The sequence below is a fragment of the Rhea pennata genome, chromosome 17 (assembly GCF_028389875.1).
Source record: "Rhea pennata isolate bPtePen1 chromosome 17, bPtePen1.pri, whole genome shotgun sequence".
Classification (NCBI taxonomy): domain Eukaryota; kingdom Metazoa; phylum Chordata; class Aves; order Rheiformes; family Rheidae; genus Rhea; species Rhea pennata.
In genome coordinates, this window is record NC_084679.1 from 3,123,422 (window position 1) to 3,140,869 (window position 17,448).

At 55.2% G+C, this 17,448-nt stretch overlaps 3 protein-coding genes across 3 annotated transcripts; 1 reads left to right on the forward strand and 2 right to left on the reverse strand.

The window, feature by feature from the left end:
• Window positions 1–116: 116 nt before the first annotated feature.
• DIABLO (diablo IAP-binding mitochondrial protein) lies at window positions 117–4,777 on the forward strand. The gene is made up of 6 exons (XM_062590107.1): window positions 117–186; window positions 1,057–1,177; window positions 1,561–1,692; window positions 2,703–2,813; window positions 2,960–3,056; window positions 4,136–4,777. Exons 1-6 carry the CDS (start codon window positions 140–142, stop codon window positions 4,348–4,350), a joined length of 723 nt encoding a protein of 240 aa, XP_062446091.1. The 5' UTR covers window positions 117–139; the 3' UTR covers window positions 4,351–4,777.
• Window positions 4,778–7,679: 2,902 nt separating this feature from the next.
• B3GNT4 (UDP-GlcNAc:betaGal beta-1,3-N-acetylglucosaminyltransferase 4) lies at window positions 7,680–8,786 on the reverse strand. Its single transcript, XM_062590351.1, has one exon. It carries the CDS (start codon window positions 8,763–8,765, stop codon window positions 7,680–7,682), a length of 1,086 nt encoding a protein of 361 aa, XP_062446335.1. The 5' UTR covers window positions 8,766–8,786.
• A 1,741-nt stretch (window positions 8,787–10,527) lies between these two features.
• LRRC43 (leucine rich repeat containing 43) lies at window positions 10,528–14,248 on the reverse strand. Its single transcript, XM_062590352.1, has 11 exons — window positions 13,985–14,248; window positions 13,783–13,926; window positions 13,556–13,704; window positions 13,141–13,379; window positions 12,537–12,697; window positions 12,337–12,424; window positions 12,020–12,207; window positions 11,860–11,951; window positions 11,476–11,677; window positions 11,029–11,134; window positions 10,528–10,709 (listed from the first exon to the last, which is right to left on the reverse strand). Exons 1-11 carry the CDS (start codon window positions 14,246–14,248, stop codon window positions 10,528–10,530), a joined length of 1,815 nt encoding a protein of 604 aa, XP_062446336.1.
• Between the last annotated feature and the right edge of the window lie 3,200 nt (window positions 14,249–17,448).

The following is a 17,448-nucleotide window of genomic DNA, read 5'->3' on the forward strand; positions in this document are numbered from 1 at the left end:
CCAACGGCCGGGCGCGCGCGCCCTTTCCCGCCCGCCGCACGTGCCCAGCGCGTGCGCATGCGCCACGGCGGGAACCAGCCCCACCCCCTCCCGCCGGGACGCCAGGTGCGTCACTTCCGGCGCGCCGCCCAGTCCCAAGATGGCGGCGGGATGCCGGTGGCTCCGCGGCTGTTGTTCCCTCCTCAGGTACCGCCGGCGGCCCCGCCGCTCCGGGTCCCCGGGCCCCGCGGGCCGGGCGCGTTTCCGCGGGGCCCACCGGCCGCGAGCGCGCTGTGCGGCGCTTTACCTTGCGAGGGCCGGCGGCAGCGGGCCAGGCGCGGCTGCCAGGGCCGCCCCGCTTCGTTTGCTCACTGTAATCGCGGCTGGAGCCGCAGGGGCACCACAGCGTTGTCAGAAGTGACCACAACACAGTGGGGCTGCTTCCAGGTGCAATATCCTAGCTGGACAGGGAGCCACGATACCCACACGCCGCTATCCATTGACGTTCTGTAGCTGAACACGCAACACGAAAGAAGGAAAAGCAACCCATTATTTTCAGAATATTAACCCAGAGCAAGAACACTGTCGTGACTTAATTCTATTTTTCTGCTTTAGTACTTTCGTGATAGGCCCTGACCCCGCAGGACTCTTACACAACATTGGATATAAATAAAACTCACTGAATGCCGAAGGCCCTAAGTGTCACTGGATCACAGCCAACAGTTACCACTCCTATTGTTTATTTGCATGTACCATTTATAAGCTTTTTATCCTGTTTTTCAGTATTAATGAATATTAACAATATGCTGATACCAGACAAGTCAAAATAAATGTTTTCTTACAGAGAATTAATAATGCACAAGTTACTGTGCTTGTCTTTTTTCTTGCAATTATGTTTAGGTAATATAGCAGGTTTCAAAACAAACTTGCTCATTCACTGTAATGCAGCTATATTATGGAAACCTGTTGAAGACTAGGATAGCTAGGACAGTCTCTAGGTGTTCTGTTTCTCTTCAATACCTGTTTTCCACAACACACTGGTTATGTTTTGCACTTAACCTTTTCTTGCATTTCCAGACAAAGCTTCCCTGTGTGGGCTAACATTAGGAGATGCTGCCTCTCAAACTTGAATGGACGATGGCACCAAATTGTGGGAGTGGGTCTGGGAGTTACCTTGTGCGCAGTCCCAGTCATAGAGGTAATGTGCCAGGAGTGAGCAACATACAGCACCTCCTCATTAGAAAAAGTTTATTATTCAAAACTACTTGCTCAGCAGATTACAAGCTACCACCTACCCTTATGCATAGAGCAGGACGGTTATATTCTTTCTCAGGAACATGGATGTTTGAGCCACATAGTTCAGAAAGAAAAATGAGACAGTTAATGCTCACCTTCAATAGCATCTTGCAAAAAGATGCCTTCTCTTTCAGAGAAAGCCAAGATTTTGTTGTTTCCTGACTCCATTCATCATTAGGTTATTCAACTTTATAATTAACAATGATGCTTTTTCCTATTGTTATGTTTCTAGTAACATATATATGAAAACCAGTGTAAAGATCTTGCAAATTTATTGTCTTTCAGAAGCAGAACTCAAATTCTCTCAGTAATGATGCCTTGATTAAAAGAGCAGTTTCCTTAGTAACTGATAGTACATCTACTCTCCTCTCTCAAACAACATATGCATTGATTGAAGCTTTGACAGAGTACACAAAGGTAAGCTGAGAGATTACGGGTTCTGCTATCAAGTTAATGTCGGAAATACTAAATTATTACACACTAACTGCACCTATCAAAATCATAGTTAAAATTCACTTTGTTTTTTATGAATTTTAGTGTCAGAGGCATCAAGGTTTGAAGATGTCAGGTCACCAGGGGATGGTGGGATAGGGCTTACCATTCTCTTACTGCATCAAATACAGAAGTTATTTTTAGATGTGTTACATTGTTGCTTTGATCTTAAACTTCAGCCCAGAAGATCTGTATCTCAGAACCGGTGCTAAAGAAATCCAGAGCAGTTGTCGGATCCATACATACTGAGTAACTAGGATCCACCACCCTGTAGTCTTAGGTTTATTCTTTATCTTCTGGGCTCACTTCTAGGCCATGAAATACTTACGTTTCATCAGAAAAATCGAGTGAGCCATATTTAAGTTTGAAGCAACAAAATACGATTTTAATTTTATAAGTGCCAATGTGAGTAGCATATATGCACTCCACTTATTAGTATGGAAAGTATATAAGGAGATATATACAACACTGCTATAGGCAGACAGCAAATTCTCTGTCAGTATTCCCAAAGTTGCTGTGATCTATTGCACATTTACATATTTCTGCCTTCTACTGCCTAGTGCAAGTATGTTTGATTGCATGTTGTACTGCAAGGAGTTGACGTAGCACAGTGGTAAGAGATTTGGCTTTCAGAGCAGGAATGTTCTGGATTCTAAAAAGCTAAGAATGATGCACACCCTTGCAGTGTCAAATTTCTGCAGTTTGAGTCACAGTGCACATCATCTTCCTTTCAATACATTTCAAGTTAATGGTAAACTTAAGAGCAGAACATCTTTGGAACTATTTAAAGATCTTGTTACCCAATGCAAATAATAGGGATTAAATACAGACAGGTTAGTTCTTATTTTCTATGCCTAGTTAATGCTGGATAACACTGAGACATCATCAGTGATTTATGGATTGCTACATAATCGTGTCAAATGATTTCTTTGCAGGCAGTTTATACACTGGTTTCTCTCTACAAGCAATATGCAAATCTTCTTGGGAAAATGAATTCAGAAGAGGTGGATGCAGTTTGGCAGGTGGTAATAGGAGCCAGAGTTGAGGTAAAGAATCAAATCCCTCCAGTTGTCAATTTACCTGTTTTACGCTGCTGATAAATCTCTTTTTACCTGTCCACAAAGGTATTGTGTAGAACAGCATTCAGATATTGCTGTTATCAAGTTAAATAATACTTTGTTTTTACTCACAGATGACAACAAAACAGCAAGAATATCTAAGGCTGGAATCTAGCTGGATGACTGCATTACGTCTTTCAGAGATGGCAGCAGAAGCTGCATATCAATCAGGTAAGTCAAACTTAAAAGCATTACTGTAATTTACTTACGAAGTCACAAGCAAAAATCCTGACAAGGCCTTTCATTGGCAGCTAGGCAGTAATTATTGTTTGTGAGAATGGAGTTGAGAGGCACAGAACGTAAGTTCAGTTAACATACCAATATAGAACTAGTGCCTGGTTTTCCTAAGTGTCGGGAACTTGTCTTATTTTATTGGCTTTAGGCCTAGTACTAGTGTTCTGAGAGATGAACCTGGAAACAGCAAATGCTGTTTTGGTTAAGACTTCCTGTGCAAAAAAATGGTTGAGGGAAGTGTTAGTCATTTTTAAATGCGCTGTTCAATCACAGTTGAACTAAGAGAATTAATGATGCCTGGTCCAGCAGATCTCACCAACTAATAGAACTAACGATGCCTGGTCCAGCAGGTCTCACCAGCTGGATTCTGTCTTACTAAAAAGCGAGAAGATTTGCCGTTCAGGGAAATTTTGATCTTTCCTCCCCCTGCACAAATTTTCACAAAACTGATAGCTCTGAGACTGACTTATTGTCTGACTTGTAGCAAATAGGAAAGTTACTGAAGCGGGGAGAGGAGAAAGGGAGGAAATAGATGCATACGCAGAGGGAGTGTAACTGTGCAAGTGTGGCTTCCCGAGGAAATTGCTAAAAAAAAAAAAAAAAAAAAAAAAAAAAGAATCTATAGGAGTACATTAGGACAAGGGTTTCCGAGTTCAGCAATGCCACAGACATTCTAGTTATTGGAAGATTCCTTCAGGACAGGTCAAGGACAGAGTTGATAATGATTTGATGACTGGGCTGGGCTTAGCTCTCGCCTACTAACACTTGCTGATCATTCTGATCAGGCCCTGGCTGAAATCCACTTTGTTGAGAAGAATTTTAGGGGCCAAAAAAATCTCAAAGTGAGCATATTCATGTATAAGGTAAATGAACAATAAACACATTTAGCATTCAGATAGCCCAAGAGTTATTGAAACACTAAGAAAAGCAGGTGCTAATTATAGACAATCACTTTCTTAATTGAAAGTTTGCTGAGTGCTCCTCTAACCCAAACTGTTTACATGTCTGCTTTTCAGGTGCAGACCAAGCCTCAGTGACAGCCCGCAGCCACATTCAACTAGTGAAATCACAGGTGCAAGAAGTGCGGCAGCTGTCCCAGAAAGCAGAGACCAAGTTAGCTGAAGCTCAAACAGAAGAGCTCATAAAAGCTCAAGGAGAGGAATCTTCATTGCCACAGGGTATTTTAGGAAGTACAGAGGCGGGTGAAGACCCTTATCTTCGGGAAGACTGAGAAGAATTTTAGGGTCACGTGAGAGTAGTTGAATGGTCCCAGACTTCAATGTTGGATAGTGCTGAAATAAGCCTGTGGTTCCTCTTTTTTCTTTCCCCTCTCCAAACAGGCTTGCTCTACAAATCAAGACAATTCCAAGTATTTGAAAGACCCTATTCTTGTTTGTAACCTATCATGTTTATAATACTTATCAATTCAGTTAAGTGTTTAACTATGCAAATGTGAAAATGGCTATCAAGGATAGCTTGATAATAAGTGTCTCTCTGCTGGGAGAATCCTACAAATGGTTTGATATGTTTGTGAGAACTCTCTAACTTGGAGACTAATGAGATATCAGCCAAAGAAGTGTATTTAAAAGTCATTATTTTTAACTTGTGAAGTAAATGATGTCTGTTAGTAGATACCGTTAATAAACTGGGCAAATGCATCTCATTGTGAGTGTGCCCATTTGGATAAGTGTTTTTTTTTTTCCTGTTTGTACTCTTAAAAGTTTGTGATGGAGCTGACTATGACAGCTACTGCTAATTATACTTGATTGCAATCAGAGGAAACATTTGCTGTAGAACTGAAAACATTCTATGGAATTACCTGAACTCTTCTTACTGATGTTTTGCAGTTTAATATAGTATCCTCCTGTACCTAAAAGACACTGCTTCTAGTATAGCTGCCTTCCTCAGGAAGGAAAGGAGATTTGGTTTTAAAGGTACTGTGGTTATAAACAAAGTAGTTATGACAATGCTGCAGACTTCTGTATGAAGCAGTAAGCAAAAATTAGCCAAAGTTTCAAGAAAATAAACCTAGTTCTCTCTTTTTTTATAAGCTTAATGGTTTTGAAGCCTGCAGTGAAACACAGACATTTTTCACTGTTTTCATTTTCTAATTTGACAGCTTAATGTGAAATTTGCAATGTTAATTGCATAGACAATGCAAACTTCAGCTGAGATTATTTTGTAGACGAGCATCCATTGGAACTATAGGACTGTTAAGTTTTTAAGTTAGTTAATCACTATTCATCAGTTTTTGTAGGAAAATACACATTAAGTTTTTTTAAGACAAATTAGCATTGTGATGCATTACACCTGTGTTGAAGTTACTGTTACTAGACTATGAGTTGTGCTAAACTAGGATTTTTTGCAAGTGTAACATGAGCCTTTCTATCTTTATCTCATTTTGCCTGCCTTTTAAACAAATTCAGTCCCAGCTCTACAGCATTGTACACTTACAGGTTTTAAAAATGAGTCCATTATTCAGTACTTTGTGAAGTTTGTAGCTATCATGCTTAAGTAAAAAGGAGCAAACTTCCCTTGCTGCTGCTCCTCACTGGATGCTGCTGTATTCGATGAGCATGGCAGGGTCAGGAATCGAAGCACTTAGGAAGACACCAGCATCCACCGTGCCAGTCGTCAGGGGGCCCCAAACACGGCTTTGGGCTGGAGCATTGGGAAAACCTGCTACCACAAGAGGAGTATTTGCAACAGTGACACAGCTGCTCCCCCAGAGCCAAAGGCAACTTCAGGTCAGCCTCCAACCACATCTGCTCTAATGCGCTGCATGCTGCAGCATAAAAACTTCTCCCAAGCTACTTACCCACACAGCTTGTGTTCCTGTCAAGATGCCACAATAACTCTACACAGATGCATGGCAGAGGTACTGTTTAAGACAGATGAGCACTGATACAGGGCTTTGGAAAGCCCCTGCAGAGCTCCCCCACATTTCCCCACTTCCTCTGTTTGCCTTTCTCTTACTACCTAGGATGCAGGCTCTATTCACACAAAACTGACCCCCAGGTGTGACAGAGAAAGCAAGTCAGTTCAGTCAAGTCAAAAAGGGAGTGAGGCACAGGAACAGCTCTCTCGTCTCCGAAACACTGGAAAAGAGCCCCTCGCCTCCAGTAAAAAATGGGAGCTGCCCATCAGCGATTAGCCACTACACCTAAGCCCAGAACAGCCATGAGTATCTCTCTCTACGTTATGTTACTGAGTTTGCATTTGGAATCATCTAGTGGAACAGAAAAATGCTACCATGGCAGTTCACAGAGCACCAGGCCTGCTCAGACAAGCAGCAGTGCCCAGAGAACAGAAGTCACTAGGTTTTGCTGCCTGACATCATGCCTTGTTTACAAATCCAACACTGAACACATTCAAAATGACATAGACAACTTCCCAGATCAAGCCTTGGCTTCACCCTTGATCTCTCCTCAAACTTACAACTCCACAGGCAAGCTTACCTGCTGCTTCTGCGTTAGTATATCCTGCCTGGATGGGGGCAGAGAAGGGCAGTTGCTCACTGCAGAAGAAATGGCAAGTTGCCATTTCCAAATAACAAGCATTAATACTGAGAACTCCTTAATGCATGTATCCAGCACCAGATTTTAGTTTCTCTGGCTTTGAGGTCTCTTAGCTTTCAGGAGACCAAGAATGCTCCAGTGCAAACACTTTCAAAACTCTGTTTTATTTAAACCCAATACTTTAAAAAAAAAAAAAAAAAAAAAGAGAGAGAGAGAGAGAGAGAGAGAGAAAGAAAAACACCCAGCACTGCACATACAACATAAAAAGCTGCAGTCACCACTATGGTTATAATTAACACTGTGATTATTCGAGACATACTTCTCTCAAACCCAACCAGAAAGTGTGTTTGTGCAGAAGCTTCCAGTGCAAGAACATGTGCAATAGACATCTGTAAAATCCAAAGGGCTCACACGGGAATCCAAGCCCTTGGATTACCCTGCTGTGTTAAGGCACTACATTTCAGGGGCATTTTTTCCCCACATCATTCCTTTTCTCCTGCCGCCCAGTAGGACCCGCAGGATTTCTAGCCAGGTGCAGTGGACCCTGCAGCATGCACCAGTATTTCTTCTACTATTGCCTTGACTTCCAAAGGTTAGAGGTAATTTCAAGTGCTCTGTCACTCATTAATTCTCGCTAGCTTCCCTCCAGGAGCCTGGCAGGCCAGCAGCAGCCTCAGCGCTGCACAACCTCCCTCCAAGGTGAGGTGGCACCTCACTCCCTTCACCTGTGACTATGACGCAGTTGTGACCTTCCCTGGCTCCAGCTGCCTGGGAGGAACAGAGCAAAGAGGTCCTGGTACCATGTCTAGAAACATCTACAAGCTACTGTCCCGTCCCATCCCCTCCCCATGAGGATTCAACCACTTCAGTAACCCACCGATAGAAAAGGGCTTATTGCAAAACAAAACCCTGTGGCTCAAGTAAAGTCTGTTAGTAGAGGACATGTTTCTACCACAACCTGATTTTTAGTTGAAGTACCCTGTATTCATCACCAGGGAACACTCTCTGGTGCTCACCAGGGGCCTCATTTCCAGCCCCTCCTCTAGGGCCGCATTACTGATACCGCACACCTAATGCCGTCGTCCTTGACCAGCGTCCACATGAGCCACATCTCAGTGGGGTTCAATTTGTGCACAATCATCAGCTCTTTGTACAAGCACGGATCAAAAGGATTAAAGGGTCTCTGGATCCCAAAAGTCTTAAAGCCAGCGTGGTTCTTCGGGGTCACGGCCATCTTTGCCAGACACATTCCCACAAAGACATCATCTATTGGGAAGAGCTCCGTGTCCTCTGCTGTGCTCTGGAGGCGGCGCACGGTCTCCCTAGACATCACGTAGCCGCCCCCACCAGCGTACAGAGGGTAGTAGGGCTCTCTGTACATGGACTCCGGAATGAAGTACTTCACCTTGGTGTTTCTGATGGGCCGAGCCTTGGCGATCACATCGCCAACAAAGAGATCCTGCTCAGGGTCCAGTTCTCGGAGGAACTCAACAATGTTGTAAGTGTTGACAAAGACATCGTCATCGCCCTTGAGCACAAAGCGAGCGTGCAGGCAGTCCTCCATGAACCAGCGGAGGAAGTGCAGCTCCTTGAGGGTCAAGTTGAAGAAGTTGTCAATGAAATCCCACTGCACGATGTCATCAAACTCTTGGCTCTCGTAAGCCAGCAGCTGGTGCAGGGGGTGCGCTTGGATTCTGGCCTCGGAGCGCCCTAGAAGGAACACCAGCCGGACGCGTTTGCAGCCGATGGAGCCCTCCTTCCCCCAGGTGTTCCTGATTGCCACCCGCCGGTCTATGTTGATGGGGGAAGACTTAATTGCCAGCAGCAAGAACGTCTCTCTACTACACCTGGAGGGCTTCAGCAGCGTGGAGAAGATCCGGCAGTGCTTGTACGTTAGGAAGACGCGGTGCAGCTCCGGAAGAGCGAGAGAAGAATTAGCCAGGGTCAGGTTCGGCAGACACCTGCCGGGTTCAACACGGCCCAGAACCGCAGGCTCGAGATTTGCTACGGCCGCTTTCCGGTCTCCTGACGATGCCGCCAGGTTATCGTCTTTCCTCATGTAAAGGAGGCAGGCGAGCAGGGCGATGGAGAAGGCGTAGAGCGCGAGCTTCCTGATCCTGGGATACATCTCAGTGTCCGGGGCAGAGCCCAGGCCCTGCGCGGTTAGAGACACGCGCGTCAGTTATTAATCACAGCCGCAGCCCCGCTCTCGCCCTCCCCGCGGGCTACGCCGGCGGCTCGACACCCGGCTCAGCGCTTCCGGCGCCTGTCTGGGGGCTCCCGGCGCGGCGCGGCGCTTCTTCGCGAGCGGAGCGCCCCACGCGGAGCCCCCACGCGCGGCCGCGGCCGCTTTGTCCCGCGCGGCAGGAGGGCGAAGGCAGAAGCGCCCCCGACAGCGCGGTCGGGGCCGCGCAGGGCCCGCGGGCAGCGGAGCCGCCGCCGGCACCTACCGGGAGCCGCTGCAGCCGCCGGGACCGGGCCGGAGCGCGCGGCGGCACCGGGCTGGGCCCCGCCCCGGGCCCGCCCCGCCCCGTCCCGGGCCCGCCCCGCCCGCGCGCAGCTGCTGCCGCGCAGCGCGGACGGGGCGGGGCGGGGCGCAGCGGGCAGCGGCGCTGCGCGGGGTTTGCTGCGCCCCGCGCTCGGCACCTCGCACGCTGCGCACCGTGCGCTGCGCACCGCGCACTGCACACCCAGCTTGGCACCTCGCACGCTGCGCACCGTGCGCTGCGCACCGCGCACTGCACACCCAGCTCGGCACCTCGCACTCTGCGCACCGCGCCCTGCACACCCAGCTCGGCACCTCGCACGCTGTGCACCATGCACTGCATGCTGTGCACCACGCCCTGCACACCCAACTCGGCACCTCGCACTCTGCGCACCATGCACTGCACGCTGTGCACCGCGCCCTGCACACCCAGCTCGGCACCTCGCACGCTGCGCACCATGCACTGCACGCTGCGCACCGCGCCCTGCACACCCAGCTCGGCACCTCGCACGCTGCGCACCATGCACTGCACGCTGCGCACCGCGCCCTGCACACCCAACTCGGCACCTCGCACTCTGCGCACCATGCACTGCACGCTGTGCACCGCGCCCTGCACACCCAGCTCGGCACCTCGCACGCTGCGCACCATGCACTGCACGCTGCGCACCGCGCCCTGCACACCCAGCTCGGCACCTCGCACGCTGTGCACCGCGCCCTGCACACCCAGCTCGGCACCTCGCACGCTGCGCACCATGCACTGCACGCTGCGCACCGCGCACTGCACACCCAGCTCGGCACCTCGCACGCTGCGCACCGTGCGCTGCGCACCGCGCACTGCACACCCAGCTCGGCACCTCGCACGCTGCGCACCGTGCGCTGCGCACCGCGCACTGCACACCCAGCTCGGCACCTCGCACGCTGCGCACCGTGCGCTGCGCACCGCGCACTGCACACCCAGCTCGGCACCTCGCACGCTGCGCACCATGCACTGCACGCTGTGCACCGTGCCCTGCACACCCAGCTCGGCACCTCGCACGCTGCGCACCATGCACTGCACGCTGTGCACCGTGCCCTGCACACCCAGCTCGGCACCTCGCACGCTGTGCACTGTGCACTGCACACCCAGCTTGGCACCTCGCACGCTGCGCGCTGCGCACCGAGCCTTACATGCCGCGCACCATTCCCTGCACCCTGCGCACTGCACGCAGGGCCAAAGGCGCTGGGCCCTGCGCCCTGCAGAGCAGCGCTGCGCAGCAGGCCCTGCGGCCGCCCAGCAGCCCCGCGCAGCTGGCCCCGGGCAGATGACGAGCCTTGTGTCATCTCCCCGCGTTGGTGATTCAGCCTGTGGCCGCGTACGTGCTGGACTGGCAGCCACAGCGCTCTGTGGGTTTTATTTCACTGATCTCTATGGCTCACTACACCCGCGCTGATGAGCCTTCCCCGCCGCCGCGGCATCGCCCACTGGCTGCTGGGCTTCGGCCACCGCGGGCCAGCGCAGCAGCTGCATCTGGAACTGAACGGTCAGCGGTGCCGGCGGCACCCCTCGGCCCTCCTCCGGCTCCACAGCCTCTTTGGTTTTCCCTTTCCCTGTGGAAAGAAGAAAACTGGCCGCTGCGCTTGCGGAATAACTCATGCTAAAGCCAGCAGCGTGCGGGAGGAATGTGCTGCCCCCCCCCCCGGCCATGGCTGCCCGGCAGGGTTGGGGGGGGGGCACGCCAAATTAAGCCAAATTAAGCACGAGTTTCTGCCTGTTTTCCCTGCGGGTGCAATTTCCGCGCACCCAGCGCCGCCTTGGCCATCTGCAGAAAGGCTTCGCCGCTGCTCGAGCTAAAGGCACTGCGGGGGGAAGGGAGGAAGACGCGCGGACGGACGGGCTCCCTGGGGATGCCTCTGCCCAGCCCCACACCTGCCAGCCCGCCGTCACCTCTGGCAGAGGCGGTGGTCTTCTGGCTGGTCTCGCTTTCTCTCCCCTCTTTTGGCTTTCTGCTCTTGTCTTTCCCTTTTCTCCTGTTCTGTGGAGAGAGACATTTCCACAGCTAAGAGACATTTCCACAGCTAAGAGGCGTTTCCACAGCTAGGTGATTTGGGATTTAATGGTCCTGGGGCAAGTGAGGCCTGTGATTACACCCGTCACTGTCTGGGGTCTGTCACCAGCATTTATAGAGCAATGGAGAGGGGCAACTGGGAGCAGAAGCACAGCAGAGGGGAGAGAAAAGGAGAAGGAGAAAGAGAAGGAGAACAAGGAGGAGGAGGAAGGAGAAGGAGAAGGAGGAGAGGGAGGAGGAGGAGGAGGAGGAGGAGGAGAGCCCACTGTGGTTCCTGGCCCCGGCAGAGCTGCCTCTCTGCACGGTACCTTCTCTTCGGGGGTTGGTGGCCCCGGCGGCTCCTCGGCGGTCGGGATCCCGAGGTCACACACGGTGGCCACCAGGCCCTCGGTGGCCAGCAGGCCCTTCAGGCTAACCCTCCTGGCACCCAGGGTCCTCTGAACGGGGGGGTCGCTGCGGAGCTCACGGGGCTTCTCCTTCTTCTTCTTCTTTTTCTGCTTGTCCCCGGGCACAGTGTCCCGCCGGGGTGGGGATGAGCCTCAGTGGAGCGTTACGGTCCCTCTGCCTGGCACCAGGCAGCCCTGTCCCACCGCTGCATCGCGGCCAAGATGTCTCCAGCGGCTGCCGCCTGCCCCCCTCCCCAAAACGAGCAGGGAGCTCTTGGGAGGACAGGCAATCCCTGGAGCGGGGTCCCCGGTACCTCAGCGCTGCGCTGCAGCCCTCGCCCTGCCTTCTCCTCCTTGACGGTTCCCTCCGCATCCGGGCCGAGCGGCCAGGAGAGCACCTGCGGGGAGAGGGGCGCTGCCGGGGGGGGACACCGGGCCCCCGGCCGCCCCGCCGCCGCGCGCTCACCTTCTCCTCCACCACGGAGAGGACGGTCCCGGCCTCCAGGAAGGCCTTCAGCCCCACCAGGTCCGGGGCGGCGTGCTCCCTCCGGTAGCCGCAGTCCATGGGGTCTGCCCAGGGCTTCTCGGCGGTGGCGAACACCTTCGCTGCGCGGCGCACCGGAGGGGCTCGGCGGACGCACCCTCCTCCGCCGCCTTCCTTGTTTTATTCTTTTTTATTTTTATTTTTTTACATAATCATGGGGGACCGGACGGTGCCAGTTCACCACTGTCGGTGCCGTAACCCGTGCCGGAGGGGGCCGTTCCCAATTCCCCCTTACTTACCGGCGGGGTCCGGGACCTCGTCCTCCGCCATGTCCCCGCCGTGGGGGTCCTGCGCGGCCTCCACCGGCTGCCAAGAGGTTTCTGCCACCTGCAGTGGGGATGGGGGGAGGACGCGTCTCCTCTGCAGTCCCGTTCGGCCGCCCCGCGTTAGCCGGTGCTGCCGGCGCCTCCGGATCGCGGGAACGGGGTTAATCGCCAACCTGGGGGTCGCCCGCGTCCTCGCCCGCCGCGAACTCGTAGGTCACGCGGTAGCGGTAGGCGACGGCGGGGCCGGCGCCGGGCTGCCCGGGGGCGCCGGGCTCGGGGAGCCCCCTCACCGCCCCGACGCACACGGCCACGCGTGCTCCGCCGGCCGCCAGCCCTGCGGGGCGGCAGCCGCACGGGGTCACCCGGCAGCCGCGCCGGCAGCCCCGGGGGGGGGGGGGCACGTTTCCAGCCCCCTCCCCTGCTCCCCCGCCTGCAACCCGGGCACCCCACGTCCCGACCGCGGCCCCAGCGCTGCTTCTGGCCCCGGGGGTGGGGAAATCGTAATCAGATGATCGAGGGGACCCCCCCCCCATCCCCCTACATCCTTCCGCCGTGCAGTTTGGCAGGAAAGCTGAGGTTTTTAGGTGCTCAGCATCGCCTAAAATGGTTCAAGCCGCGGCGTCACCATGCTGACGGGGCGCAGGGCTTGCGTTTGGGGAGAGGCGAGGGGGAAGCCCGTGGACCTCCCCACCACCACCAGCACCGTCACCATCACCGCGGCCAACTCGCGCCCCCGGCGGGGCTGGCGCTGGCCGTTTGCGGGGGGCCCGGGCTCACCGGGCCGCCCCGCCAGCCCCCGGTACCGGTGCCTCTCGTCGGGCCCTATGTGCACGTCGTCCAGGACGAAGAGCCTGGGCAGGCTGTCCACGACGAAGGCCCTGTACGCGGGGAGGAGGGCCAGCGGGTTCCCCTGGAGCACCAGCACGCGGAGCTCCCGCAGAGCCGACAGCGCGGAGAGCAGCCCCGGCAGATCCGCCAAGGCGTTGAAGCTCAGATCGAGGGACACGAGGTTCGGCCTGGAGGAGACGACGCGGGAGGACGGAGCCGCCCGGAACCGGCTCCCTCGCGCCCCGCAGCCCCATCCGCGGGGCCTCTCCCGGGACGGCCGTCGGGGCAGGGAGAGGGAGAGCGGCTGCGGCCCGGGGAGCCGGCGCAGCCCGGGGAGCCGGCGCGTCCGGCCGCTGGGGGTTACCAGAAGTCCGCGGCGAGATAGGCCAAGGCCTGCGAGGAGCCGCCCAGGCGGTTGCCGCCCAGCCCCAGGTGCTGGAGCCGCGGCGGCGGCGGCAGCGGGCAGCACAGGTCCCGCAGGTCGCCCACGGCGTTGCCGTACAGCTCCAGGACCTGCCCGGGGCGGGCGGTGAGGGCGGCGGGAGCCTCCAGCACCCGTTGCGATCGGCCCTCACGCCGCCGCCGCCTCACCTTCAGCGTCCGGGGCAGGTTGGCCGAGGGCACGGCGCCGATGCGGTTGGCGCTGAGCACAAGCTCCTCCAGGCGCTGGAAGCGCAGCAGACCCTCGTCCACCTCGTCCACCTGCAAGGAGCCGGGTCCGGCGTCGGGGACGGGGGGGGACGGGACGGGGATGGGGACGGTGCTTTCCCGCCCGGCCAGCCGCCGCGCTTACTCCCTTATCGACCAGCCGGAGGACGCGGACGGAGCCGAAGCCGCCGCCGTCGCGGAGGAGGCCGGGCGCCCGCGCGGCCCGCTGCCGCCGGCGCGGCTCGTCCTGGGGCCGGCCGTGGGGCCGCTGCGGCGGGGAGAGGCCGGCGGCGCGGGGTCCCGGCGGCCGAGCCGTCCCCGGGCTGGCGGGGGGGAGATCCCGCGGGCCCCGGTGCCGCAGGTGCTCCCGGAAGGCGGCCGAGACGCTGCGGCCGCCCGGCCCCGCCATGGGGCCCGCCTAGGCCGCGGCGTCCCCGTCGCTAGGAGATGGCGCTAGGAGAAACCCGCCGGCTCCCGCGGCGGCTGCCCCGGCCCGGCGCCGGTGGCCTGGCGTTTGCCCATTCGGTTGCCTACGTGCCGAGGGTCGCTCGAGTTTCGGGGAGGAAATGGCCGCGTTCGTTCTAGGTTCGCTGTAAAATCGCTGCGGCGCGCTGCTCTCACCACCAGGACCCCACGAGGCCGTCGGAAAACAAAGTTCATAGCTAAAAGCACCTTCCCCTGCACTCGGAAAAAGTCGACGAGCTCTGGGACCACAAGCCGAAGCTCTGTCTCAGGTCAGCCTCAGGTCTCTGAGCTCTGAGGTTTATTTGTTTTTTCCAGCGACAGACGTCGAGGCAAGAGCTGCAAATTCCACCGCAGGGCGCTGGCGGAGCGGCCCCGCGTCAGCGGGACCACGGCCACAGCGGCTGCACGGGGGGAGGCCGAGCTTCCACTCGCCTCGGGGTTTACAGGACGGATGCCGGCCCGCTCCCTTATCAGCTCAGCGGCTTATCATCGCAGCTGCGGGCGGCTCGGAAAGGATGTGCAGAGCGTGCACACGCGGAGGCGCTGGCGTGGCGCGGCGGGGACGCTGCTGCCGCCCCTCCGGCCCGGCAGGCACCGAAGTCAAACCTGAAAGCTTTTGAAGAACGAGTCACCAGCGGCTGCGTCACGTTTCACGGGAAAGCCAAGGTGCAGGAACACCAGTTTTCTTGCTCGTGTTACTGCGCTAGGCCAGGGCCGTCGTGCGGAACCGGGGCGCGCGTTTTCCCCGCGCCGGAAGGAAAACTCGGCTGTGATCCCTAAAGCCGCGCTGCCCAGCTGCGCGCGTCCCTCGCCGCTCAGCTGGAAGATGCCCGACGGCTTCCTGCACCTACCAGCGCTGCCGCCTCTCCCTCCGCCACGGGCCGCGGTGCGCCGGGCGGGTGCACCTCGCCGCTGCCCCGCGCAGCCTGCCCGCGGCCTGCCCTGCCTCCGGCTCGGCTCTGCTTGTCACCCGCCTCCATCCTTCCTTTTCTCATGGGGTGATTGTTTTCCAAACAAGCGTCTCCCTCATGACACCACTTCTACGCAAAAGGAGCTGGCTATGCACCTCAGCTGTGTTGGAGGGACTTTTTCCTTAAGGACACGTTGCACGAAGAAACACCTCTCTCCCCCTTTTACCCCCAAATAATAATAAAAAACACAAAAATAAAAAAGCCTCTGCTGGAACGGTCCTTTCCTTCGCTTGTTCCTCTCCAGCAGACTGCAGTTTGTTGCCCCACAACTTGGGTTAGGATAATTCATTCTCTTCCTTTGCGTTCTTTCGTGCCTGCGATCATGGGTTGTGCGAGAAGAGGGGCAGTCGCCTGCTCCGAGCCGCGGAGCAGCCAGCCCCGCGGGCCGGCGGCTCCTCGGCCACGTGGCGCCGGGCTCGGGGCCGGGCTCCCCTCCTGTCTCGCGCCGCGGGAACCTTGCGAGCCTCCAGTTTCAAGGCCTGAGGTTACAGGATGGTGGGACGCGAGCGCAACGTGGTGCCGGGGGGAGCATCATCCTATTTCGAGCCTTGGGAAGCAGCTCCGTCCTGGAGAAGGTGCGCGAGTCCCCTGGGCTGCCCTCGAAGGAGAGCGCTGCCCGGTGCGGCCCCGTGTTGCCCACGGCCAGCCGTGCCCATCCCGGGCACTTTGCGAACACCAGGCCTTTTATTTTCAGAGCCTACTTTCCCCCCCCCCCCATGGAAAATGGGAAGAATTGAGTTTTTCAACACTGAAATGTTCCTGGAAAGTTTTCTAGTAACTTCGCACACGTACGTCCTTGGATCTAGCACTGCCTTTCAGGTCTTTCTCTTATCACAGAGCTAGGAGTACAAGTAACTACGAAACACTCAACGCTTTCACAAAGGAACGTTCATCAGGGCTTCTTTTCATCCGCTTTTTGTCCTAGAACACTGGTCGGTCTGCAGGTCTTCTTCTGAACACAGCTGCTTGCTTGTGTGCCCTAGGAATGAATTTTTTTCCCCCTCGTTCTGCTGTGTATGAGAATATCCAACATCCAGTTACAGGAAGCAGACGATGGTTCAGCCGGGTCAGAAAGGAGGGTGGCAGCGAGGGGAAGGTGGGACCTGGATGTTCTCCGGGGGTTTACGTAAAAGGATTGGACCTGGAAGATGGCATTTTATAGAGATCCAGGTAACAGAAATGCTGGTCTGGATGCCCTGCCTGGCGGACAAGCCGCTCGTTGCTTTTCCCCTGCTGTTGCAGCCCCCTGAGCCCTGCGAGAGCACGTCGCTGCCTTCGCGCCCCGGCCGTGCGCTCGCTCCTGGGGCTCCACCAGCTTTATGAAGACCAGAGCCTAAAAGAGCTGCGTTTGGGAGATCCTGATGACTTAGACGAGATGGTTAAGCCAAAGTTCCTGAACTCCTAGTTGAAGACATGACATGGGACAACGTCTGTGTCAGTTCGAAACTGTATTCTAGATCACAATCAGTGCAGACGCACTTGAACCAAATCCTGATGTAATCTTTCAAAAAAGAAAAAAACCCCAAACTATCATCTGCAAAAAAAAAAAAAAAAAAAAAAAAAATGGGGGAGCCACTGACGCAAAACCGCAAAACTCCTCGGTATTTAAATACAGCCTGGCTGTCCCCATCCACAGCGCTCCAGCAACTTGAACAGCAGCGTCCAGCTAGCTTGTGGCCAGGTCAGCCGCTCTCCAAGCCCGCCACGAAGCGCCAGGCAGGTGGGTATGCCTCGCTTTCCTACACGCTCTGCGTTTGCCTTGCTTGATGCTTACTGTTAACTCAGCAACTGAAAGCCTGTATGCTTTAGAAATTCAGTACGCAGCAAAGCCCGGGAAGTTCTGCAAAACTGATGTAGAGCCTTGAGCCGGTAATCATTGTGTTCCTCTCTTTCTCCTCTCCATCTGGATGCAGAAATCAACATGTTTGCAGTCTTCCTCCTCTGTTCACTGCTTCCTTTGGGCTCCTCGGCCCCAGCAGTCACTTCAGAAGGCAAAATTACTACAGAGCAGAAGCATTTTACTACCGAGATAAAGCCCTTAGCATCAGTGCTGGAAATGCAGGCAACGGACTTGTTTAAAAGCTACGTAAGTGTACCACATTATGTCTGTTGTGCCTATGTCTGGGGAGAAATCTCTTGAATTGATATAAAATACTAAAAAGCCCATCAGAGA

Excerpts from the sequence above, each read along its gene's own strand:
- B3GNT4 (XM_062590351.1), bottom strand. The coding sequence starts at position 8,765 with ATGTATCCCAGGATCAGGAAGCTCGCGCTCTACGCCTTCTCCATCGCC.
- DIABLO (XM_062590107.1), top strand. The coding sequence starts at position 140 with ATGGCGGCGGGATGCCGGTGGCTCCGCGGCTGTTGTTCCCTCCTCAG. Across the intron at positions 1,178-1,560 it reads GCGCAGTCCCAGTCATAGAG|AAGCAGAACTCAAATTCTCT; the intron begins GTAATGTGCCAG and ends ATTGTCTTTCAG. Across the intron at positions 1,693-2,702 it reads CTTTGACAGAGTACACAAAG|GCAGTTTATACACTGGTTTC; the intron begins GTAAGCTGAGAG and ends ATTTCTTTGCAG.
- LRRC43 (XM_062590352.1), bottom strand. The coding sequence starts at position 14,248 with ATGGCGGGGCCGGGCGGCCGCAGCGTCTCGGCCGCCTTCCGGGAGCAC. Across the intron at positions 11,952-12,019 it reads TCTCCGTGGTGGAGGAGAAG|GTGCTCTCCTGGCCGCTCGG; the intron begins GTGAGCGCGCGG and ends CTCTCCCCGCAG. Across the intron at positions 10,710-11,028 it reads AGGTGACGGCGGGCTGGCAG|GGAAAGGGAAAACCAAAGAG; the intron begins GTGTGGGGCTGG and ends TTCTTTCCACAG.